This window comes from Hyperolius riggenbachi, chromosome 4 (assembly GCF_040937935.1).
Source record: "Hyperolius riggenbachi isolate aHypRig1 chromosome 4, aHypRig1.pri, whole genome shotgun sequence".
Lineage (NCBI taxonomy): Eukaryota > Metazoa > Chordata > Amphibia > Anura > Hyperoliidae > Hyperolius > Hyperolius riggenbachi.
In genome coordinates, this window is record NC_090649.1 from 83,664,123 (window position 1) to 83,690,686 (window position 26,564).

Genomic DNA, 26,564 nt, shown 5'->3' on the forward strand with positions numbered 1-26,564 from the left:
CTCAGAAATGATGATTCTCTGACATGAAGGTAGTGACTCTCCAAATTATGGGTATCAGCTAAGCATTCACCTTTTCATAGATTCTACCAGAGACAAATTACATCTTAAACATCTTTTAATATTTTAATTGTTTTTATAGCTTTACCATTTACAGTATATACTATATATTTTGCAGCCCTTTACAGATTCCATAGTCTAGGACCAATTTTTGGGAAAACCAATTAACTCATCAGTATGTTTTTGGGATGAGGGAGGAAACCTGATGTAAAAACTGAGCGGCTCGTTGTATTTCTTGGCTGCCCCGCCCAATTGCGAGTTGTGCATACATTTGAAAAAGTTGCGAGCTAATTTAGGCGCGACGTTAAATAACGATATTACTAGCAATATTGGTAAATAACAATTTAAGAGCAACATTAAATAACAAAATCGATAACAAAAAACGGTAAGTAGCAATTTAATTGCGGCATTACATTATCAGTAAATTTACAGATAATGTTGAACGTAACTATACCCAAACCTCTCCCTACTCTCACACAGAACCTACCCCTGGTGGTGCCTAACCCTTAAATCACCCTGGTGTTGCCTAACCCTAAGTCCCCCCGGGTGATGCCTAACCCTAATACCCCCCTGGTGGTGCCTAACCCTAAGACCCTCATGGTGGTGCTTAACCCTAAGACCCTCATGGTGGTGCCTAGCCCTAAGACCCCCCTGGTAGTGCCTAACCCTAAGTCCCCCCTGGTGGTGCCTAACCCTGAGTCCCCCCTGGTGATGCCTAACCCTAAGACCCCCCTGGTGGTGCCTAGCCCTAAGACCCCCCTGGTGGTGCCTAGCCCTAAGACCCCCATGGTGGTGCATAACCCTAAGACCCTCATGGTGGTGCCTAGCCCTAAGACCCCCCTGGTGGTGCCTAACCCTAAGACCCCCCTGGTGGTGCCTAACCCTAAGACCCCCCCCCCCGCCTAGTGTTGCCTAACCCTAAGACTCCCCCTGGTGGTGCCCAACCCTAAGTCCTCCCTGGTGGTGCCTAACCCTAAAACCCCCCTGGTGGTGCCTAACCCTAAGACCCCCCCCCCCCCCTAGTGGTGCCCAACCTTAAAACCCCCTGATCCCCGCTACCAATAATATGATAAATTTACATTGAATTGCAGCCGCCCGCTAAACAGCGTAACGGCTTTCTATATTCCTATGAATAACAATTATGCCCACATATATCAATAAATAACAATCGTGCCCACATATAATGATAAATAACAATTGCATCCATCTTTGGCTGCGACTTTTTCAGCTGCTCCTCAAGTTGTACCTCACATGGCCACCACAGTAAGATTGTTTGAGGAACAAGAGACAACCGCTCTCGCTTCTATTATGCCCACCAATAGCAGAGGAGTGAGAGCTGTGCTCACCCAGTGCCCCACCGCATCACTGGATGTTTGCTGTTGCTATGCAACAACAAACAACTAAAGCAAATGAGGGCAGAAGTGTCCCATTCTGTTGTGCACCGCTTACATTAAAACATATTCAAATCGTTTCCGCTCTCCTTTGCCTTAGTTGTTTGCTATTGCATAGCAACAGCAAACATCCAGTGATGCGGTGGGACACATTAATAGTGTGAACACGGACGTCCAGGACAGGAGCGAGACAAGGGAGAGACACTCTCGCTCCTCTGCTATTGGTGGGCATAATAGGAGCGACAGCGGGTTTCTCTCGTTCCTCAAACAATCTTACTGCAGTGGCCACGTAAGTTACAACTAACGTTCAGGTGGGAGACCAGGATATAAACCCCCTTCACTACATTTTTAACCTCAGCGGCGTCACCTGCAAAGGTGGTCTATTCCTCTGTCCACTGCTGTCAGACAGGTACATGATAAGCAAAAAAAAGCACGGCAAAAATGAAGGCAGAGTCCTTGGCAAAGTTGCCACAAAACTGCTTTCTTTGATAATGTTCCTTTAACCTCCATGCCAGTTATCCCGAGCTCAGCTCGGGGTAACCTGCGTAGGAGGATCTGTCAGGCCCCGCTGGGCCGATTTTCACAATTTTTTTTACTGCACGCAGCTAGCACTTTGCTAGCTGCGTGCAGTTTCCGATCGTTGCCACTCGCCGCCGATTCGCCGCTACCCGCGACGTCCCCCCCTCCAGACTCCTTGCGCAGCCTGGCCAATCAGTGCCAGGCAGCGCTGAGCGGTAGTTCGGGATTCCCTCTGACGTCCCGACGCATCCCGCTCAGTCGCCATGGCGATCGGAGAAGCCCAGCAGGGAATCCCGTTCTGAACGGGATTTCCTGCTTACTCTGATCGCCGAAGGCGATCAGAGTGGATAGGGGGATGCCGCTTGTCAGCGGCTATCATGTAGCAAGCCCTGGGCTCGCTACATGATTTAAAAAAAAAAAAAAAAAAAAAAAAAAAAAGTGCTGCGCTGCCCCCTTGCCACCAGAATTGTAACGGCAAGGGGGTTAAACAAAGCGGTTGATCAAGTTTTCCCAGATGCTACATGCAGATTCTGGAGTCGGCAGCTTGCAACACACAACACATTTGTCATAGTACTCCCTAATCTGCTAAACGCAAAAGCTTACACAAACGCTCTCATTCTAAGCAGAAGCAGAAAAGCTTTTATCATTTGAACAGAACAAAACACTGCTGCTCTCCTGCTTCTCCCTCTTCACTCACTGGGCTGGGGCACACCAGAACAGTTCTGGAGCGGTTTTTAAACCAGAGCGGTTCATTTTTCCCCCCAAACGCAAACTTGGGTCCTGCAGCATTTTTTAGATTTCTGAGGCGTTTCTGCCTCAATGTTAAGTATAGGAAAGTGAAAAACTGCTTTGTTTTAACATCAAATACTGACAAATCACTGGCATAGGACAGTGTCCAGCTAATACTTCTGCCTTGCAGCGGTGGGGTTCAACATTGAAAATCTTATGCTAGGTACAATAGATAATTTCCGTCATGTCCGATCTTATTTTCAATCGTTTTTCTGATCGATTTCTCATAGAAGTGAATGGAAATATATAAGAAGAGATAACAGAATCGATTTGGAAATCGATCGGAAAATCAAATTGAAAATTTATCGGACGGAAAAATCGACCAAAACAACGCACTGTGTGTAGCCAGCATTAAGCCTCATCTAAACAGAACAATTTTACGTCAGATAGACGGATCTATTAGATCATTTCTATCCAGTCCAATCGGATTGCGATAGATTTTACAATAGATTTTGGGTACTTATCAATGCAAAATCTATCACAAAATTGATCAGAAACAATTTGGTTGTTTACACACGATGCAATTTCTTATCAGATCACCGGTTGATCTGATGGAAAATTGTACCGTGTAGATGAGGCTTTAAGCCCAATATACACGATACGATTCTTTGTGCGATTTACGATTCTATTTACGATCAAATTAAATCCGACATGTCCGACAGGGATTCGATTCAGTTTGATTTGCCATTGCAAAACAATGGCAAATCGAATTGAATCGAATAGAATCCTGATCGGACATGTCGGATTTAATTGGATCGTAAATAGAATTGCGAAAAAAATTGTATTGTGTAGATGGGGCTTTAGTCATGACCATATATGCATGGGGTGTGTATGTCTCCTCCCACATTCCAAATATAAGGTGCCCATTAGCGGTACAATATATTCCTCGGATGTGATCATACTATCAGATTTTCAGGATCATACACAATCAGAAGGTCATTATCGATTGTTCCTATAAACGGGTTGATTAGGGCACTTTCTCTCATTGCATACAATCCTAAAATCCAACATAACGATCCGCAATATTCTGTGTTCCAATTGACCATAGAATCATTTCTTGTTGATTTTCTTAAAGTGTATCCGAGATGAACTTTTACTCATTGCATAATTGGGTTCCTTTCCTATTGTTTATAGGGCATTCCTCAAGCCAAATACTTTTTTTGTTTTTGTTTTAATACTCTAATTCCCTATAAACTACACAAGCTACGCCCACAGGTTTTCAGAGAGCCTTGGCAGTAGCAAGGGCTCGTGGGAGCTCAGTCTGGGCAGGAGGAGGGGGAGGTATTACTAGCCAGAGATTTCAGAGGCAGAGGGGAGGAGGAGGGAGGGTTAGGTTTTTTTGGTCAAGATGCAGATAAGCCTGCCTCTGTAATGTTTACAAACAACATGGCTGCTGTCATTGTATCACAGGAAGACCTAATCATATTCTATTAAAGCTGTTTGCAGCTAGATTTGCTGTGTAAACTATCTAAACTTTAGGTAACATAAATAGACAAGTTACTTGTTATAGTTAGTTTTTCATCTCGGATCCGCTTTAAGATCGAGGACTATATTGGCCCATTAATGGGCACCTTTATACTGATCACCTAGTTTCTCCAAATCAGCCTTTCTCAGGTAGGGATTGGATTAGGGGGCTTTGGGCTTTCTCTGAGGGCCTGAGCGCACAAGCTCGTTCACATAATGCAACGCACACAAACGCATGTCATCTGCGCTGCTGTGCGTTGCTCATGCCATTTGCATGGGTCAGTGTGATAGCGCAGCGCATGTAATCTGAACATCAGACAGTGCAGTCTATGCACAGTCTATGCACTTCTGATGTTCTTGCGTGTTGCACACTATACGTGTTGCCGAAATGCGCACAACGCATATAGTGTGAATGAGGCTTAACGCAGTTGTGTCTGCTTTTCAGCAACATATCAGTGTTATAGATACTGAGAAGCAGACACAACTGCTTTAGTGGGCTCAGGCCCTTAGGCCTCGTTCAAATCATACGTAGAGATGTAGCGAACATCAAATTTTCGGTTTGCAAATAGTGAACGTGAATTTCCACAAATGTTTGCAAACTGGCTATTCGCAGCAGGCTCTATAGACTTAAATGGCAGGCGAACGGCCGCCGACTTTAGCGGTTAAAAAGGAAGGCTTGGCCGCCCCTCTCCCCCGGAGCCCCCCCATACCATGGACCATGCGGGCTGGAGTAGCTCAGGGTGCAAAGCCCCACGCGGCCGGGGCTCGCATTCTGGCTATCCCAGGCTCTGAACATAAAGAAGAAAAATAAAACTATAAGGTCTTTTTGATAAAAAAAATGTTCTTCTTGTACCCACCGTCCTCTCCCACATACCCAGCAAATGTGGTGTTTCTAGCATGTAAGGGGGCTTTGGTATTAACCGCTAAAGTCAGCGGGCGTTAAAACTTTTCCCACATTCAGAAGGAGAACTTTAAAATCGAATATCTCAAAAACTATAAGGTCTTTTGATTTTTCTTCCCTCATGTACCCACTATGACCTCTCCCACATTACCTGCAAATTCGGGGGTTCTAGCACGTAATGGGGCTTTGTTAGTAACCGCTAAAGTCGGCGGCCAGTGACTTCCAATGTAAAAATGCAAAAGCAAATTTAAAGAGACACTGTAACATCAAAAAGTTCGCCTGGGGGGTACTCACCTCGGGAGGGGGAAGCCTCAGGGTCCCAATGAGGCTTTCCACGTCGTCCTCCGTCCCTCGGGGGTCTCGCTGCAGCCCTCCGAACAGCGGCCCGAAAAATCCGTCAGCTTGTTCAATATTTACCTTTCCAGGCTCCTGCGCAGGCGATGTTGCGGCTTTCGGCTCCGAAATAGACGGAAATACCCGATCTCAGTCGGGTCTGCTCTACTGCGGAGACTTGCACCTGCGCAGTAGAGCAGACCCGACGGCGATCGGGTATTTCCACCTAATTCGGAGCCGGGAGCCGCCACAGCGCCTGCGCAGGAGCCAGGAAGGTAAATATTTACATTGCCACTGTCCGGAGGGCTGCAGCGAGGCCCCCGAGGGATGGAGGACGGCGTGGGAAGCCTCGTTGGGGCCCTGAGGCTTCCCCCTCCCGAGGTGAGTACCCCCAGGGGAACTTTTTGATGTTACAGGTTTTCTTTAAAAAAAAATTGTGTAAAAATGCGAACGGCCTACGTTCGCAGCGAACTGTTCGTGCCATCTCTAATTATGCGCATTGCCATGCACATTTTGGCAATGCATGTAGTATGCGGCATGCAAGAACAACAGAAGTGCATAGAGGGCATTGTCTGATGTTTACACTAGCAGTGCAATGAATGGGATCAGCAGTGCAACACATGGAGGTGCAGAGGGAGGTGCTATCGTGCGCATCTCGTTCTGATTGTACAGCCATCTGCGTTTGACAGCAGGAAAGGCCTCAATTCACTAAGCATTATCAAACACTTTATCCAACGTTTCCTAACGCGTCTAACGCGTGCGTTTTTCTGCGTGCGTTTCCGCGTTTATATAGCATGTACTGCCATGCAACGTGCGGGAAAAAGCAGAAAACTGTGCGGTTAGAAAACGCGGAAAAAACCGAGAACGCAAATGCGCACAAACGCATGTGGCATTAATTTCAATAGCCTTTAAAATCGTGCGCGTTTTGCCGTTTTCGGCAAAATGCGCAAAAACGCATGTAGTGTGTTCCCTGCTTAATGAACGTTTTATCGATAAAACATTAGATAGATATATAACACCTTAGTGAATTCAAAATTAGATTTTACCCATGAGATAAATTATCAAACGTTTGATAAAGTGTTTGATAAAGCTTAGTGAATTGAGGCCAATGGAACAGAAGTTTTTGATAAGAACTCCACAATTCACTGTGTGAAGCACGTGGCAAACTTTGTGTCAGTCAGTGCTGCATAACTGCATAATCACAATAATAAAGTTATTTCCAGCATCTCAGCAGAGAGAAGCAGTATGTAGGTAGGGCAGGATGCGAGAGTGAAACTCTGCGTCCCCCCCCCCTCCCATCCTCTCTGCATTCCTCCTCTGTGATTGGCTGCAGAAGTTAGCAGAGTCCCGCCCCCAGTGCCAGGCTTGCTGTAGGAGGCCTCCATAGAGTTGTCACACACAGGTCAGCGCAGAGCACTCCCTCCTGGTGAGTCATAGGCGGAGGGCGTTGGTTCATCTCCCAGCTCCTGTCTGCCTGATGCGGAAGTGTCATCTTTCTGTAGCATCTCCCTGAACTTCTAGCAGCTACTGAAAACTTTTCCTTCACTTTTCACAGGGCCTGACCGCTGAGCACAGTGCAGGTCTGCTGCCTCCTCTGCTGATCTCACTCCTCACCAACAACAACTGAGAGAACTGCCCCAGCATGAGTGCCACCAAAGATACCCCTGCACCCAGCAGTGCTGCCCCCCAGGTGGAGAATGGAGGTGCCCATCAGGACACCAGCGCAGCCAAGGCTTTCTACGACAGCATCGCCCCCAAGAAAAAACCCAAGCTGGTAAGTATAGCCAGGTAATTGTACATTAAGGGAGAACCAATCGCTAAAGAATTAAATCATTTTATTAGGGCCCTTTCACACCAGAGGGCTTTTTCAGTGTTTTAACGCCACGGCCGAAGTTGGCGTTTTCCTAGGTAAAATGAAAGTCCATAGACTTTCATTTTACCTTTCACATCTAACGCTGCGTTTTGGAGCGTTGCGTTTCAACGCTCCCAGGAGCTTTTTTAGGGCTGACCGCGGCGTTTCTCATTACAATTGATACTAATGTATTGGCGTTAAACGCCTTAAAAGCGCCTTAAAAACGCCAGCAGCCAAAACGCAGCGTTTTAGCCTTTTACCGCTGCCTGTAGTGTGAAAGAGCCCTTATTCTTTATTTATAAAGCGCCAACATATTCCGTGGCGCTGTACAAAGTAAGCAAAAAACATGGGGTAGATCATCATATAGCCATTGTAGTCTAAACTAAGATGCAGATGCTGCCTGGTGATGCACTTGCATCTGGTGTTGTGCCCACTAACTTAAGGTGCCCACTAACAGTACAATGTTTTTCATGCGATCTTTCACTGCACTTTTTATGGTCAAAAGTCATCGGAAGGTCATTCTCGATTGTTTCCCATACACAGGTCATTTAGGGCATTTTCTCTTTTCAGATATGATTTTTAAATCCAGCTTGCGGATTAAAGGAATTTTTTGTGCCAATTGACCAAAGAATCGTTTCACATCACTTTTTACCAAACACTGTGCTGTTTTCTGTACAATTCGATTGTAAATACTGCATCAAAAGACCGCATCAGATGAAAATATTGATCCGTTTTAATGACCACAATTTTTTTATAAGATGTAATCTTTCGGTGCACTTTTTATGATCAAACTGTACAGAAAACTGCACGGGGTGCGTATGTAAAATGATGCTTTGGTCAGTTGGAACAGAAGATGTATTTGATCCAAAAGTTGGAATTTAGGTACATAATCTGGAGAGTATATGCCCTAATTGGCCTATTTATGGGAACAATCAAGAATTACCTTCCCATTACTCACGATCGTAAAAAGTGCGTCAAAAGATCGCATCTGATGAAAATATTGTACCACCAATGGGCACCTTTTTATAAAGCACCAACGTATTTTGAGGCGCTGTACAGAGGCCTCGTTCCCATTACACGCAACGCTGTCCGTATTTCGGCAATGCGTATGGAAGCAGACACGCACAAACATCAGAAGTGCAAAGATTGCACTGTCTGATGTTCACCTTACATGCATTGCAGTGTGATGTGCGATCGCACTGCTGCAGGCATTTTTTTGGGGCAAAACGCACGGCTGACCCATTCGCTACAGTGAATGGGATCAGCTACGCAATGTATGGAATGGCAGTGCGATCATATGCGTTACGTTCATGGCCATCTGCACGTCATGCTATGAACAAGGCCTAAGAACAAATGTGGGGTATGTAATAATTGTATTCACGAAATCTAGAAGTTGGTACACCATACAGAATTGGTAGATATAGTAATTACAGCGACAAATATAACTAGATAAACAAAAAAGGATAGAAAATTCAAAGACACCAAATAGTGAAAGAGCAACGGAAGAAATCATTGCAATGCCAGGATATTTCTATGGAGCTATCATGAGTTCCGCCAGGATAACACACAGCATGCAGCGCATGCACATTTATAGGCTAAGGTGTGCGTTTACAGTGGCAGTGAGGCATACTTCCATTGTATCGTATGCCTCACTGTATGCGATTTGACAGGGTGGATAGAGGTGAGTTCAGGTATGTGTTTTGTTTGTTTAAGGACCACTCCAGTGAAAAACAGTAAGCAGCTTAAATCTGAGAGAACTTAAAGGTTTTGGACTAGTTCATCTCCTCATAGGGGATTCTCATGGTTTCTTTGTTTTCAACAGCATTTCCTGAACAGCACTTGCAAGGTGTAACTGCAAAAATAGTTTGCAAGTGATTAGGGAAGCTGGCTGGTATCTTACTATTGTGGCAGTTAGAATTAGCATCTGCCATTCACTAAATGCTTTTGAAAACACCGAGACTCCCCATGAGGAAATGGACTAGTCCAAAACCTGTGGTTTCTGTCAGATTTTGACTGCTTATTTTTTTCGCTATAGTGGTCCTTTAAAGGGAAGGTCCAAGCAGCTGAAAAAAAAAAGACCTTTACTTACCCGGGACTTCTTCCAGCCCCCAGCAGCCGCTATGCCCCTTGCCGTAGCTCTGCACTCAGCTGCTGTCTCCCGGTCCCCTCCGCTGCCAGGTTGTCCTCTACTGCGCCTGTGCGAGCACTGCTGTCAATCACTCGCACATGGGGCCTGATTCACAAAGCGGTGCTAACAGTTAGCACCGTGATGAAAAGCCCTTTATCGCGCCTAAACTCTGTTTAGGCATGATAAGTTTAGGTGTGATAAGTTTAGGCATGATAAGTTTTTAGGCGTGATAAGTTTAAGCACCAACTGGGTTAGCACCGCAGTGCACAGCTGATCAAAAGTTTTGCGCTAGCAAAGTCTGGTGCACTTTGCATAGAGTTTAATGGCGCTGCTTTGCGTGCGGGACTTTGCATGCGATCTAAACTCATCATGCCTAAACTTATCATGCCTAAACTGAGTTTAGGCATGATAAAAATGGTTATCACGCCTAAAGTCTTTAACTGGGTTATCACCGCTTTGTGAATCGAGCCCATGGTATGGAATGTACCGCTGAACTACAGCACCTGCGCAGTACACTCCACATCACGTGCGAGTGATTGACAGCGGCACTCGCGCAGGCGCAGTAGAGGACGACCTGGCGAGGTCATCCTCTGCAGCGGAGGGGACCAAGAGCCAACAGCTGAGTGCGGAGCTGCAGCGAGGGACATAGCGGCTGCCACGGGTTGGAGGAATGGTCAAGGGACTGCCTCTGCAAGCAAGTTGTTCCAGTGACAGCCACCGGTGGTATGTATGAAACACGTAGCTCCACCTACCCTGCCTGGTAGCACTGGGTGGAGTTCTCCTTTAAATAAATGAATATCCCATTTGTGGAATCTGTAAGTGAGAGTAGGGGATTCTGTTCATGCTGCCCACACACTAACTAATGTTTTTGTTTTTTTCTAATTTTCTTTGAAGGTGCTCCGAAAAAAAAAGTGGCACCTCATTCTTCTGCTGTCAGTAAATTCTGCCAAATATCTGCCAGATCAATATATCAGTGTGTGGCCAGCATAAGGGGTAACCCTGCCACCGCTTGTTTTTAAGTTTTAGTTTTAAGCTGAATACTCACCTCACAATGGCCTTCACTAAGCTTTACCGAACACTTTATCGAATGTTTGATAATTTACCTCATGAGTAAAATCTAATTTTGAATTCACTAAGGTGTTATAGATTTATTGAATGTTTTATCGATAAAACATTCAATAAATCTATAACACCTTAGTTAATTCAAAATTAGATTTTACTCATGAGGTAAATTATCAAACGTTCGATAAAGTGTTTGATAAAGCTTAGTGAATTGAGGCCAATGCAGGAAGATGGATCCCAGCGACGTCCCACAATGAAGGCGTTCCCTGATCCATCTTCCTGCCAGCGGGTATACGCACACAAGAGAGTTCAAGCAATCGTGGTACTTTGTACGGGAGTCGTCAAAGATCTTAAAAATCGTATCTGCCGTAACGGTCATTGTCGGCATGTGTCGCCAGACACCATTCGCGTAATCGCGTGCCTATACCCACATTGCGAGATCGCAGAAACCATTGCTCGTCCCTCAAAAAATTCCTGGTCCTCGGTGAAATTGCATAGTGGGTACTACTGGCACAATGGCTACTAGCACAATGGGAATCTTGTTGAACTTATGAAAGAATGGGGTGGGAGGGTGGACACTGAAGACAACAAGCATCACGAAGTAGGTCAGGGAATCTAGCCCACCATAAGGCATCTTTGGGTCAATGTTGGGGGAGGTGCCTAAAAAATAGTTGTGATGACTTGCATATAAAAATAATAAAGGAGGTCTCTTACCTCCAATGAGGACTCACATGGGTGGAAAAGGAGTCTTTATTAAAAATGGTTATACTGTAGACCACGTGTTTCAAGGTGCCCAGCCCGCTTCCTCAGGTCAGTACAGAACAGATAACCTTATCTACGGACCGTGTGGTGCGAGGGCGCCTTGGCTTGGTAATCTTCCACATCTGAGCGATTGGACCGCAACGCGTACGCTGCTGATCCCATTCGTTACAGTGAATGGGTCAGCACTATTCTTGCGGACAGAACACATGCAGCAGTACGCAAGCGCATCATAGCGCATCGCACTGCTGCATAGTGCCTATTATGAACATCAGAAGGGCTGTCTATGTCCTTCTTCCGTGTGTCGCACATCATGCGCACTTCCAAATGTGCACAGAAGCGTGTCATGAGGTGAACGAGGCAGAAGTTTGTTCCACAACATGTTTTCTTACTTCAGGGGTTCTTGAGAACACCATTGCATTTGCACTGTGGTATAAATAGAGTGTGATAATGGTTGTGTGTCTCCACAGCCCAAGCCGCAGAATGCGATCACCCTCGCTGTGTCATCCAGAGTCCTGTTTAACATGGTGGACGACAGGAAGATGTACGAAGAGGAAGGAGTGGAGAAATATGTCCTGTATCAGCAGGAGAATGAGGAGATCCCGCTGAAGCCTGGGCCTGCGTTTCCCTTTGTGAAGGTACATTATCCCGCCCATTTACCTGTCTGTCATGTGAAATTACCAAAGCAGCCAATCAGATTTAACCAGTGATGTCCATTCATGCAAATGAGAATCAGCTGTTCGGATGCTACACGATGTATGTTCCTCAATGACTGACAATAGGGTAATACTATTCATCGATATTTTAGCCAGCCGTCTTCTGCGCGGCCTCGCTACAAGAAGACAGTGCATTTTCACTAACCTTTCGGAGGGCCACACTCAGCGATGGAGGACACCAGAGCACAGAGGAAAGCCTCAATAGGATCCTGAGGCTTCCCTCTTTTTAGGTAAGTATCTCAATTTGTACCCGAGCCTCAGCTCAGGGGAACATTTTAAAGGAAACCTGTAACAAGTTCACTTACCTGGGGCTTCTGCCAGCCGCCCTGTGCCTGCTCCATCACAGAACGATCCTCCAGTTCCCTGCTGACTTGCGAGTCGGCGTCCACTGCGCCTGCGTAGTCCTGGCCATACGTGCCCTCATTTGTGCTTTCATCGCCGGGAGCATCTTGCGCAGACGCAGTACGAGAAAACTTTGTACTGTGCCTGCGGAGGACGCTCCCAGCAACATAAGCAGGAACAAGGACACGAGTGGCAGTGGCCGGTGACAGGTTCAGTCACCAAAAGTGAGCTGTGGCAGGGGGCTGGAGTACGTGACTGCGCGGGCACAGGGCGGCTGCAGGGGGCTGGCAGAAGCCCCAGGTAAATAAAACGCTTTTTTTCTTAAACTTATTACAGGTTTCCTTTAAAGGGAAGTTCTATTTAGGATGAATCTACAAATACAATTCATCATGTCAGTTTAGCTACAGGTTTGCTTTACATCTAATGATTACACCTGAAGGGAAGGTGCTACAGTCATTCTTTTAGTTCTGCTTCTCCTGTAAATAAAACACAAAGTATCATTTGTATAGAAGTTCTCCAGCTCTGTCGGTTCTGGTTCTCTCATAATCTCGCTCAGTCCATCCAGTGTTGCTGAGTTCCTGTAATGACTAGCATCAGTGCTGCAGGCATCCCCTGTATTGCACACTTCTCTGGCATACCACACATAGCACAGTAACACTGCCTGCAGGCCTTTCCCATCCCTGTCCAGACCACATTCCTGCTGAGGAGATAACACTCATATTGCTGCTCTAACCCAGGCTGCAGGCACCAGAGCTACTGCTGATGACAGTTACAGCAATGGCTTTGACTTAGGTGTGTCTGAAAGTGTTCATCCTTTGCTTTTGTATAGAATTTCTTTCAACCCATGTAAGGCTGGGTTCACACATAAAAGGTGCCCAGTACTACAAGCTTTTGACAGTTGAGTTTTGTATTGCTTGGTTCACACATAAATCTGTATATTTCCGGTCCAGTCCTGTCCTGTCAGTCTTGCATCAGTTTTGTATGTGTTATTATGGCTGTGTTCACACATAAAAGTGGTACCGTTCCAGTCCAGTTAGGGAAAACTGATAGAAAACTGATGCAAAATTAACTGGACAGGACTGGACCAGAAAGCACAGAAGATTTATATGTGAACCGAGCCTTAGGCCACGGTCACACGGTCATGCCGAATACCATCAGTTTTTGCGGTAGTTCCCGGCGATTGTGTAAACAATATGCGATTGTACATTTTGGCGGCCACGCACGACGCTTGTCGATTCGGCCGGATGGATCGGGGAACGATCATTTGTTGGTGGAGATCCCTGACACATCTTGCCGTGGGAAGATAGCTTGAGGGCCCTTTCACACTGGTGCGGTGGGTCATTTTACCGCACCCTACCGCTATGCTAATGAAAGCCTATGTGTGCTTTCATACAGTATGCGGTGCACCTATTTACTGCACGGATACACTGCGCAACCTCTGCGGCAACGTGCGGCTGACTGTAAGTCAATTAAGTCTATGGAGACGCAGGGGTTTTAAAAAGGAGGGCGGTCCGCTTCCGTGCACTTTGCAAGCGAGCATCACTTCCTGTCTGGATCGGAGTCAGATGGGGATCAACACATACTAACGCTGTAATCCCCGAAGGCTTGCTTTGTATTGGCTTCCACCAATATACAGAATATATTTGAGAATAAACCAAAGAGCCTGGAGAAAACCCACACAAACACAGGGAGAACATACAAACTCCATGCAAATTCAAACGTGGGACCCAGCGCTGCAAAGCAAGAGTGATGTCCACCGCATTCTCTATGATGTGTCTGTGCCATTCCAACCGATGTCTATTCTTCTTCCCTGTGTAATGAATGGATCAGTGCAGTGAGCTTGTAAATACTAAATAACATTAATAATAATAATAGACCAAACATAGTTCACTAGTTCGGGACCGACGCAGTTTGAATCTACGTCCAGCAGGCTCTGACTTCAGTATCGCAATGAATCACGCGTTACTGCCGATCTCGCCGCTCTGCACCCGCTGCAATTCATTAGCTCTGTAGGAACTGGAGTGAAAATAACAAAATTTGTAAAATTGCTTATTGTTCACGATATTCATTTATTGATCGAAGTCAGTGTTTCCCCATTGTAAAATCTAATTTATCACAGGTGGTGACATCTTTAGTTCTGCCAGGGGATCTGTACGTAATGTTACTGAGAGTTCCATGCACAGAGGGAGATATTGCTGGCTTGGCAGTTGGGAACAGCTATATTTCCCACAATGCAACGAGGTTCACAGACAGCAAACTGTCAGGACCATGGTCATGACATCACATTGTGGGAGGGGTTTCACCACAATATCAGCCATACAGACCCCCTGATGATCCATTTGAGAAAAGGTAAAGATTTCACGTGGTAAAAGGGGTATCAGCTACTGATTAGGATGAAGTTAAATCCTCGGTGAGGCCCGGTGCACACCAAAAACCGCTAGCAGATCCGCAAAATGCTAGCAGATTTTGAAACGCTTTTTCTTCTTTTTCTGTAGATTTTCAGCTAGCGTTTTGCGTTTTTGTCTAGCGGTTTTGGTGTAGTAGATTTCCTGTATTGTTACAGTAAAGCTGTTACTGAACAGCTACTGTAACAAAAACGCCTGGCAAACCGCTCTGAACTGCCGTTTTTCAGAGCGGTTTGCGTTTTTCCTATACTTAACATTGAGGCAGAAACGCATCCACAATCCAAAAAATGCCTCACCCAGGCATTTTTCGTTTCTGCAAAACGCCTGCCGCTCTGGTGTGCACCACCCCATTGAGATACATTGACCAAGCAGATCCGCAGCCGCAAGTGGATCTGAAAACGCCCAAAAAGCCGCTCGGTGTGCACCAGCCCTGAAAGTTCCTCTGGGCAAGCCCTGAGCCAATGGCACAGACAGAAAGATGAGGCGCTCATGTCAGATCCTTTGTAGCTCCCACACAGTGGTCCTAACTACATTCATTTAACTGGGGCGGTCCCTGGGCTGAAGAGAACAGACGTGGGGATGCTGGCTCCATGGGACACTGCTTCACTTAGTGATCACTTAATCACAGCAGTGACATTAATGAAGCAGCTATAGAGAGCTCTGTAAAATGGCCACACACTGCTCTTCTGTATACACACCTATAGAAATGAGACAGGTCCCCCCTCTCAGTCATAGCTTATATTTGTCATAAAATGTCAGCACGGAGCTCATTAGTCAGCGGTGCCCTGAGAGTGACCTGCCTCTGGTGGCTCGGTCATGTAGGACCAGCCGGCAGCAGGAATGGCTGGCTCAAAGCTGATATGGATGGTATGGAGCAATAGAGCTGGTGAGGGACTGTGGTCACAGCCGGCCTTCTGCAGTCTGATTACTGAACTGTAGATTTCCAGACTGCCAAGCAAGCTCATGGTGAAGCAGAACTCCTGGGAGCGTGTAAGGGGCTGAAAGAGACCAAAACAGAAGTTTGCCTTCTTAAAGCAGACCTGAACTCAGGACTTCTTTTCTGCTCTAAAAGATAAGGAACGGCATAATAACCTTTAAAGAGACCCTGAGCAGGTTATAAAAACAGAATTTAGACTTACCTGGGGCTTCCTCCAGCCCACCGCAGGTAGTGAGGTCCTCCTGGCTCCTTCCCTGGTGCCGGTCCCAGCTCCGGCTACAGGACAACTTCGGCCTGCATTTGTCAGGTCTGCTTCCCGCTGCAGACAATCGTATCATCACGCCGGCCGACGTGAGAGTCCTGCGCAGGCGCTGTTCTGGAAGATTGAACCACGCATGAGCAGGACTCTCAACGCTGGCCGGCGTGATGATGCGTAGCTAGCTGGCGTAATGCTGCTATCGTCCTCAGCGGGAAGCAAACCTGATGATTTCAGGCCGAAGTCGTCGTGTAACCGGAGCCCGGACCAGGGAAGGAGCCAAGTTGGTGGACCTTGCGGCCTATGGTGGGCTGGAGGAAACTCCAGGTAAGTGTAATTCTGTCTTTTTGTTTTACCTGTTCAGGGTCCCTTTAACTACTATACGACCGCGTCACGCCAATGGGCGTGACCTCGGCGGCAGCCCTAGGACCGCCTAACGCCAATTGGCGTCAAGTCCTGGGGCTGCAGTTTCCCAGGGAACGGCCGCGCGCATGCGCGATCGTTCCCTGCCGCTTAACGGAACGGAGTTCCGTGAATAGCCTGCTAGCCGTCGATCACGGCTAGCAGGCTGCTTGTAAACATAAGGGGAAAGAAATCCCCTTTGTTTACAAGCATACAGCGCTGCTGAGGGCCGCAGCGCTGTACAGATCGGCGATCCCCGGCCTCTGACGGGACAGATCACCGTGATCCAATCCTAGTTCACGGAGGGAAGGAGGGGGACGGGGAGAGAGAGAGCCTCGTTGAGGCAAGTAAAAAAAAATATACAAAGTCTGCAGCGATCGGACCCCTCCGGAGGCATGTCTGCTTAGGGACAAAAAAAGGAGGTGAGTCCGATCGCTGGGCACCTAAGCTGGGCTGTGCAGAAGGCTGAAAAGCCTGCACAGCCCAGCAATGCAAACATGAGCCTGGTCTTTAGGGAGGGTTACCACTGAGGTCGTCAAGTGGTTAAAGAAAAACATTTATTTGTTACAGCTGATACAAATCCTGCAATAAATCTGTGTGTCTACTTCCTGCTTTTTTGGAAGCAGACATAGGTTTAACATCCTGTGTTTACCACTTAGCTGCTCTGCTGTGGCAGTCAGCTGAAACACTGGAGGAATCAAATTGCAACTTGATAAAGCAGAGGGACACCAAGAGCCCCAATAGTGTAATTCGTCTTGGGGACAACAAAATAAATGAGAAGTTAAATTTATACTTACAAACCAGGGTTACCAATAGGCAACCACTGTATAGGCAGGTGGGGAGAACAATCCTGACCCCACTCAGGAATAAAAAGTCGCTCACTGTAGACAGGAAAATAGGGTAACAACCCTCCACCCAGGGTGGACTCAATGTAGTGTACAAGATACAGAGGCGCCAAAAGAATAAAAGGTAATTAAATCAACTTAAAAAACCAACTGGTTAAACAGAGGAGGCAGCGGTGGTCTTACCCCCTCCAAACAGACACAGGCAAGGACTGCGATTCAGACAGTCAACAATTTATTCGGAACTCCAAAAAACAATGCAACGCGTTTCACGGGCCATACATCCCGCTTCCTCAGGCAAAATACAGTAGGAGTCACAGCATCTGTATTATGCAGAGGCGCCGAGCTCGCTGATATAATACAGATGCTGTGACTCCTACTGTATTTTGCCTGAGGAAGCGGGATGTATGGCCCGTGAAACGCGTTGCATTGTTTTTTGGAGTTCCGAATAAATTGTTGACTGTCTGAATCGCAGTCCTTGCCTCTGTCGTTTTGGAGGGGGTAAGACCACCGCTGCCTCCTCTGTTTAACCAGTTGGTTTTTTAAGTTCATTTAATTACCTTTTATTCTTTTGGCTCCTCTGTATCTTGTACACTAAATTGCAACTTGAGCTTAGTCACAGAAGAGGGGAAATTAGGCTAAACTCCCTATATACATTCAGGGTGCATTTCTCTATTTTCCTTCTGTCCTGTGCAAGAGTTCAGGTCCATTTTAAAAAGTAGGTACGATTGATAAGGTGTTATTTTTTTTTCCCCAGCTTGATGCAAAATTATCTGTGATTTTTATGGGCCCATCAAATGCAGTTTCTGCCGATTCCAAGCTGTATGCAAATCGAAATGATGTCGTAAAATGCTCATTGTTTGTCTCTGCTATGGAACTATGGGCCTGATGCACAAAAGGCTGTATGCCTGTAACGTGTGTGTTTCTATGGAACAGTGCATTAAGCAAGCCTCGTTATTCCGATAGGAGGAGGAGGCCCCCCCTTCTTTACCCCCTTCCAGCCTCTGAGGGCATCAATATTGTGCTTTCCAGTAGTTGTCTCAGCCAAGATCGGAAAGAGAAGTACAGCGGTGGTGCTGGAATCTTACCTCCTCCAGCGACGAGTCTGCTGTCCGTACGCCTCTGCTGCAGCGACCTGCTCTCTGGCTCTGTCCTGGTCTTCTGCATGTTCCACGAGATCACATGACAGTCCGGAAGTCCAGAGACCAGAAGGCGGAGAGTGGGTGATGGAGGGTATTATCCAGGGTGGATAATGGTTATGGTGCTGGGAGAGGTAATATTGGGGGAGGAGAAAGCTGGCTGCATGCTCTATGTTTGGAAAGGGGAGGGGTGGGGGGCAGGGCTGACCATACATCTTACTAGGGGGAATTGTATTGGCCACGCTTGTCATTTGAGGGGGAAGTTATGGTGGTCCAGCTTGCCGAGGTAGCACGGTTGCAGCGCATGTTAGGAGTTGGAAGTACTGTCGAAGGTTTGGTGGCTTCACTGTCTTTGGTAGATGAAGATGTGCAATCTCGTTATAGTAAACTCTGGTAAACCTCCTGGATATAGTAAAGTCAATCCCCAGGTCCCGGCCATGCGCCTGTATGAATATACAATGTATGACAAATCCTGATATAGTAATCTTCCGATATAGTAAACTACTTGGCCAAGTTCCTAGAAGTTTCCTATAAAGGGACTCTGCTGTAGTATCTGTATATTCTGAGGGGAAAGTTATGCAGCTGAGATAGGAGTTGAAGTGGCCACACATTTTATAGGGGATAGGAAGGATGTTATAGCCCTGGGGTCACCACATGGAGGTGGCGGGAGCACAGGAATGGGGGCACTCATTAAAGTTTTGCTGGGGGTCCCATCGTTTGTAGTTATGCTGCTACCAACTAACGTGGCCTAGTTACATACTACCTTTTTCATGAGCCAAACATACTTGATACGGTAATAAAGTATAACTCACTTTCAGTGGATCATTCAGGAGACACACCAAGTAGGGATAGGAATACATGCCAAACTACACTTCCCAGAAACCCTGCATTACCGTAGCAATGCAGGGTTTCACTTAGGGCTGCTGCAGTGCATGCAGAAACAGGTTATGGAAGCAGTGGTCAGGCCTCCTTAGTTCATTGGTTTAATAAAAGCAAAACATTTCTACCCACTGTACCATCATCATTTCAGATCTTATCTGCTCTGACTAAACTAATCACTCACACTGTTAAAAATTAACCCATGCTAACATAAACATTTTCCATATGTGCCTTAAACGTTGTGTAGGCCTGAGGCAGACTGTTTCTCGTCAGCCTTGCACAGTAAATGGGTGGTTTAATGTTGAGCAATAACCTCAAGCTTCAAGGAGGGCAGTAATAGGTAAAACTGCATTATGTCCGCAGTGCTAACCAGTCCTTGTAGATGTCTCCATAGAGACAAGGGCAAATCTTCTACAAGGGCAGCATGGTGGTGTAGCACTCTTGCCTTGCAGTGATAGGTCCACGGAACCCAGCCAGGGCACAATTTGCACAGAGTCTGTATGCAATGCCCATATTTGCATTGATTTTCTCCGGGCACTCTGGTTTTCCTCTCACGTCCCAAAAACTGGCTTCTCCCTAAATTGGCCCTAGATTAGACTGGCTTGATTAGCCTTTTAGTTGTCACATGATTAGTCCTCTAAGGGTAAACGGCCAATTCCTGTTGTGGATCCATCTGCTCACCTGAGTACCTGTCTCAGGGGGTACACAAAATAGTGGGGCAGATACAAGTTGCAGTGCAGGTGAGAGAAATCTGGGGCACACATAAACGCCATGGATCACTTTTCCAGACTCTCTCTTGCCTAAAAGCCATTATATCACCCTAGCGCCAAATACTTTTTCTCCTCCAAATGCAGCATAACTTTTGTCCAAATCTAAATACTTTTCCACCATACCTAAAATCTCCTGCTGGCTGGGTGGCGTTCAGACATAATGGAATAATTTGTATTCACTTAGTGTCCAAAGGTGATGCATTACTTTATACTCATGTGAATGCTAGAGTCCGGGGCTCAGTTTCTGAACAAGACACTATCTACATGGAGTTTGTATGTTCTTCTCATGTTTGCGTGTGTTTTCTCTGGGAATTCCGATTTCTTTCCACGTCCTAAAAACATACTGTCAAGTTGCTTGGAACAGTAGACTAGGTAGGATAGGGATTAGATTGTTAGCTTCTCTGAGGGACAGTCGGTGACATGAATAGGTTCTCTGTAAAGTGCTGTGTAAGTGCTAAAAGACATAATAATCATGTGAAGGTGAATTCTTGCTCTATAAGGATGTTTAATTTTCTGCAATTTTTCTCACTCTTCAAGAGATTCCCCTACTTCCTGTCTGGACAGGAAGTAGTTGGTTTGACACTACTTCCTGCCTGGACAGGAAGTGGTTTGTTTGGGGCCACTGTACTCATGCTATATTCTCAGCAGAGAAATTAGCCACATTTAATGTAACACATGTAAACAGCTTTGAATGTGTTTAATAGACTAGATGCTTAATGGTAAAATGGGCAAAACCTCAAGTTGGATGATAATATGTTAAAAAGCTAGGCCAATCAGTTTTTATTCAATATCCAATAAACTATAATCAGGAATATCCATTCTTTTCTCTATGAAGTGAGCAGGATCGATGATTGCAAAGCTGTCTACTACATTGCACAGTACAAAGCTACCAGTAGCGGTTTTCCAATCAATCACCGATCAGATTTTTACTGAGATCTGATCAATAATGGGTGGTGCAAGTGGGTAATCCTGGTAAATGATGAATATCAGGGAGCAAAAATCTAGTGGTATGTGGCTAAAGCGGAATACTTACCTTGTGACCCAGGAAGATGGATCCCAGCGATGTCCCATGACTATGAGCGCTCCTCTATCCATCTTCCTGGCGGCGGGTAGACGCAACATCACACGACGGGCATGAACTAGAGTTCAAGCGATGGCGGTACTTTGCATGGGAGTCGTCTGGGATCTTAAAGATCCGCTGTGATGGTCGTTATCGCTGCACTACGCTAAGCGTCGTTTGCATAATCGCACGCCTGCACCATTGCACGCCTGCACCCATGTCGCAAGATAGTGGAAACGATGGCTCAAAAAAAACCACCGGTTGTTGGATAATTCATCAGAAAATTTGCACAGTGGGTACGGGCTTAGTTTATAGGAGGCAGCAGGTTCTCCTCAGAGCACGATCTCCTGTCAGTTTTGCTCTAATTCCACAGCTGACATGTTAGTTAAAGGGGCACTATAGCGAACATTTTTAAAATATGTGTAAACATAAACAAATACGAAGCATGTTTTTTTCCACAGTAAAATGAGCTGTTGCTGCTGTCACTTACAGTAGGTAGTAGAAAGCTGACAGAAGCGACAGGTTTTGGACTAGTCCATCTCTTCATGGGGAGATTCTCAGGGATTTATTTATTTTCAAAAGCATTTAGTGAATGTCAGTTGCTCTGTCCAACTGCCAAAAAATTGTGTAGCGAGCAGGGAAGCTGGCCAGCATCACTGTTTAATCTGTCCAACTGCCAAAAAATTGTGTAGCGAGCAGGGAAGCTGGCCAGCATCATTGTTTAATCTGTCCAACTGCCAAAAAATTGTGTAGCGAGCAGGGAAGCTGGCAAGCATCATTGTTTAAATACTTTTTAGGGAATATCTTTATAAAGAATAAAAACTTTGCTGAGAATCCCCTATGAAGAGATGGAATAGTCCAAAACCTGTCATTTCTGTCAGATTTCTGCTACCTACTGTAAATGACAGCAACATAGGAGGAAAGTAATTTGTGGCTCATTTTACTCTGGAATAAATGTACTTCTTATTTGTCTATGTTTGCACATTTTTTAAATGTTACAGTTTTTTGCCATAGTGCCCCTTTAAATTATAGATAGTCAACAATCTACTTATACCCTTTCTTCACATTTCATTGCGAAATGTCTGCCGTGAGTTTGTAAGTGGTTTACTGATAGATGGCTTCATCTGCAGATTACACCGGATGTGGCTGTGTAGGTGGAGTGCATGGTGGGGTTTCCCATCTACCACTGCTCAATGCCAGGAACTACTAGAAAAACATGGCACCCCCCTGTGAGGGATTTCTCAGTTCATTGTCAGGACCTGTTTGCAATCCTGAATGACCTGCTTACTGGTTACATCATTTTCAGTTGCAGCAGTCACACGTTTCACTTGCTTTTTTAATCTCTTCAGCATTTCTACAGTTTGTGGTCTCTAGAAGGGATGTAGTGAGCAGTGGAAGCCTCACATACACAGAATGGGGAGAAATGCAATCTAAAGCTTGTGAAAGTACTTTACATGTACAGGAGAGACTCTTGTTATAGCAAACTGTCATATAGTAACCTTTGGTAAAGTAAACTCAGTCCTCAGGTCCCAGCAAAAGCGTCTGTAGAAATATACAATGTATGACCAAATCTGATATAGTAAACTTCTGATCTAGTAAGCTACTTTTCCTGGTCCCTTGAAGTTTTCTATAAAGAGATTCTACAGTACGGTGTATTCACTAAAATGCGTTCAGTAAAAAATAAAGGGTGTGTAAAATACAGTATTCTGTATTTTTTAGACGTTTTTTGTTCCCCAGATTTACTAAGATTCACACATGAGGACTCGTTCACACTAGGGGCATTTTTGCCCTTTTTTCCAGCGCAGGCGATTTTTAAAATCGCCTACAAAACGCTTTTGTAATGAATCTCTATGAGAAGGTTCATATCGGCGCGTTGCGTCTGCTTTGTGGTCAGCAAAGCGGTGCCTGTACCATTTTTGGGGCGTTTTTGCAATAATGGAAGGTATAGGAAGAGTGCTAAAAGCTCACAAAATCGTTTTATGCGGCGATTGCGTTCGCGGTTTTTAGAATACATTGTATTTATTCTTTTCCGGGTCTAAGAGTTCACTTCGTGACTTGCGTCAGGGAGTGAATGACAAAACCGCTCTGGAAAAGCGCTTAGCACGCAGTAGAGCGCCGGGAGAGGGGGAAAAAACCCGCTGGGATTACGATTTTAAATGTGAACGAGGCCTAATACAGTAGTTTGGTGATTTTCCAAAAAATCTCCACGACAATTCACATACTGTAGATTTTTACTTCATGTGGAATTTCATTAAAATTTGCCTAAATCTTAAAGGGGAACTGAAGTAAGAGGTATACGGAGGCTGCCATATTTATTTCCTTTTAATCAATACCAGTTGCCTGACAGCCCTGCTGGTCTATTTCTCTGCAGTAGCATCTGAATAACACCAGAAACAAGCATGCAGCTAGTCTTGTCAGATCTGACTTTAAAATCTGAAACACCTGATCTGCTGCATGCTTGTTCAGGGGCTATGGCTAATAGTATTCGAGACAGAGGATCAGCAGGGCTGCCAGGCAACTGGTATTGCTTAAAAGGAAATAAACATGGCAGCCTCCATATACCTCTCTCTTCAGTTCCCCTTTAACTCCCCGGCCCCCGCTGCAGAGCTGCAGTGAGAGTAAATTTGGGTGCAGGAAGGTGCCGAGTCTTGCAGATATGCAAATTGCGGCTTTTCATAGCGGGCGCAAATTGCGGCTATTATAATAAATGCCTATGGCAGCACCCTTTTTTTCCTGTTCCAGTCTGACATATTTATTTCCTTTTAATCAATACCAGTTGCATGGCTATCCTGCTGATCCTTTGCTTCTAATATTTAAAGAGTTAAGGTGCCCATACACTCGTCAGATTGGCAGCAGATAGATAAGAAATGCATCTGATGATCTATCTGATGCGTTTTTAGAACATTTTTTTACCAGGATAGAATTCCAATAGATTTCTGTTTGAAATCTATTGGAATTCTATCTGATGGCATTTTTTTGCCATCAGATTTCCATTAAGGCCAATGCAAACTGATAAGCCAGCTCGATGGAAATCCATCGAAATCGATCGAAATCGGCCATGGATCGGTCGATTGGCCAACCGATTTGCAAACGATCGATCGATCGGGATCGATCGGTCGGCCAGAAAATCGGCTGAGTGTATGGGCCCCTTAACTGTCAGGCTACAAAAGCTAATTTAAACCTCTATTCTCCTGTGTTAAACAGTTTAGAAGGAAGCCAAAAAGGCATTACTGAAGATAAAAATCTCTCTTACATTTGATGTGTGCTTATCTGCAAAGCTGTTATTCCCAAGCTCTGAGGCCTTGTTTCCATCTGTGCGCTTCTGTCCGCTTTTCAGCAACATGTATCAATCTGTAACATTGATGTGCTGATAAAAAGCGGATAGAAGCGGACAGATGGAAACAAGGCCTGAAGAAGACGCAAGCCGCATACCATACTGCAAAGCATTCTGGGGCTCTCCCCTCGGCTGCTAATGAGAAGTTACAGGGTCAAGTAACAATAGCATGTAACTCAGTCCAGCGCACAGCACTGATAAATCTCCTGGCAGAGTACACTGCAGGAGTCCGCTATTGTTCCTAGCCACATGGCTAATTAATATTCACTGCACACTAGTGTTATTCAGTACAAGCTTTTCTGTGATCAGGAAGCAGGGAGGACATGACCACACATTTGGCTTCATAGGAGACAGACAAACATGGAACCTGCCATGAGCTGTCAGGAGCATCATTCTCTGCATATACTATATGCGTGTATTATGGTGGTAGCAGATGGTCTCTGAGGAAGCAAGCATTGTCAGCTTGCGAAACGGCTGTTAGACCTACTGCCTGAATTTTGGTGTCTGTCTTGGTGGGATGAAATAAATTAACCTTGCAAAGCAGCTGGTGCCCGGCATCCTTTATCCTCTTATCACATCACAATTGTTGTCTTTCAACCGGAGGCACAGGGAGCAAGTGTTGAGGACCCCCCAGAAGGCTGCCTGTTGTTACATTTGGTGCCGATCTTCCTTTCATTCCTCTATCATTCTTTATTAGTTTGTCATTAGAATGACATAAATGTCAACAAAAAGATCAAAAAATGGCGATAGCAGCGACAGCCCGCTGTTTCGAGCTGGCAAGCTCTTTTTCAAGCCACTCAGCCATGGCTTGCCAGCTCGAAACAGCGGGCTGTCGCTGCTATCGCCATTTTTTAACCTTTTTGTTGACATTTATGTCATTCTAATGACAAACTAATAAAGAGCTGATTTTTACTTTTGTGGTGCCAGCCTTTCTTGTGGATTGGACTAAGGAATCCCGATGGTACTGGGACTCGAGGCTTAGGCACACTACTATTCCTGCCTTGCATGGGTGCTCCTCCATCCGATTTTTGAACATAGACCCTGAATAAGCATGCAGATCAGATGTTTTTAAGAAAAATCTGACAAGATTAGCCGCATGCTTTTTTCAGGTGTGTGATTCAGACACTACTGCAGCCAAATAGATAAGCAGCACTGCCAGGCAACTGGTATTGTTTAAAAGGAAATAAATATGGCAGCCTTCATATCCCTTTCACTTCAGGTTCCCTTTAAGATCTGCAGGGTCCCACCTATATGGTGTGAATTCCACAAGTGTTACTAGTCTCAAACTTTGGAAAACACTGCAGAGCACAAAACATTTTTGCTTGGTTAAAGGAGGTTCATTGAAATGGTTTGCAAATGTAACTTGAGGTGCTATGCTTTCCATTGTTCTGTGACGTTTGTGCCCAGATATACGAATTGAAAGGCCTCCCATCTGTATCAAGTTTCCCCTAAACACAATTCTTTTTCTGAAAGTCCATCCAAGAAGTACACGTGTGCTGCAAGTCGATGTGGAAACAGTGCTTTCCTGTAGAGGAAATGCTGTATTGTGCATGCATGTTTCACTATATTGAAGTACACCTATTGTTACAGAATAGCAGAAGCTGCTTATGCCGTTCTCCTTGTATAGTCTGATTGCAGATGAATGAATGTTCAGTGTAGCACTATTTCCTCGTCGTTATACCAACATGCAGAAGTCCAAACAAGACAAAATGGAGTTCTAAAGCAGAGTTTCCCAACCCTGTCCTCAAGGCTTACCAACAGTACATGTTTTGCAGGAAACAACAAACATTTACAGGTGAGGTAATTAGTGTCTCAGCAGAACTGATCAAATACCTCTGTAGATTTCCACAAAACATGCAGTGTTGGTGGGCCTTGAGGACAGGGTAGGGGAACACTGTTATAAAGGAACAATTCCACTCTTTATTCTTCAATCACACGTCTTGTAGCTGGCAGATACAGGGTATAGACATAATTCAGAAGTCCAATTCAACAAAAAGATTGCCTGACACGTGTTTCACGGCCAACAAGCCACTTCCTCAGAGGCACACAATATACATAAGCATCAGGTACAGGTCATAGAATAGATGCCCAAACCACAATCTGTAGAGACAGAGTTTAAAAGCAATCTATGCCGACTCCATGCTTTGGGACAGCTCATGCGCACATGCGAGTCCAGGCTTGTACATGGGCAGTACGGATGCACCCGGGGGAGAGGAGGGGGCACTAC

General features: G+C 45.5%; 1 protein-coding gene across 2 annotated transcripts in view; it reads left to right on the top strand.

The window, feature by feature from the left end:
• The first annotated feature begins 1,551 nt into the window (after positions 1–1,551).
• The window catches only part of NT5C1B (5'-nucleotidase, cytosolic IB), a 65,369-nt gene continuing 40,356 nt past the window's right edge, over positions 1,552–26,564 (top strand). The window contains exons 1-3 of one of the 2 annotated variants that reach the window (XM_068279079.1): positions 1,552–1,737; positions 7,010–7,228; positions 11,726–11,893. In XM_068279079.1, the coding sequence (XP_068135180.1) occupies positions 7,097–7,228; positions 11,726–11,893 (300 nt within the window). In that variant the 5' untranslated portion in view covers positions 1,552–1,737; positions 7,010–7,096. Of the gene's footprint in view, positions 1,738–6,941; positions 7,229–11,725; positions 11,894–26,564 lie in introns of those variants that run through there. The other variant, XM_068279078.1, reaches the window with a different exon arrangement.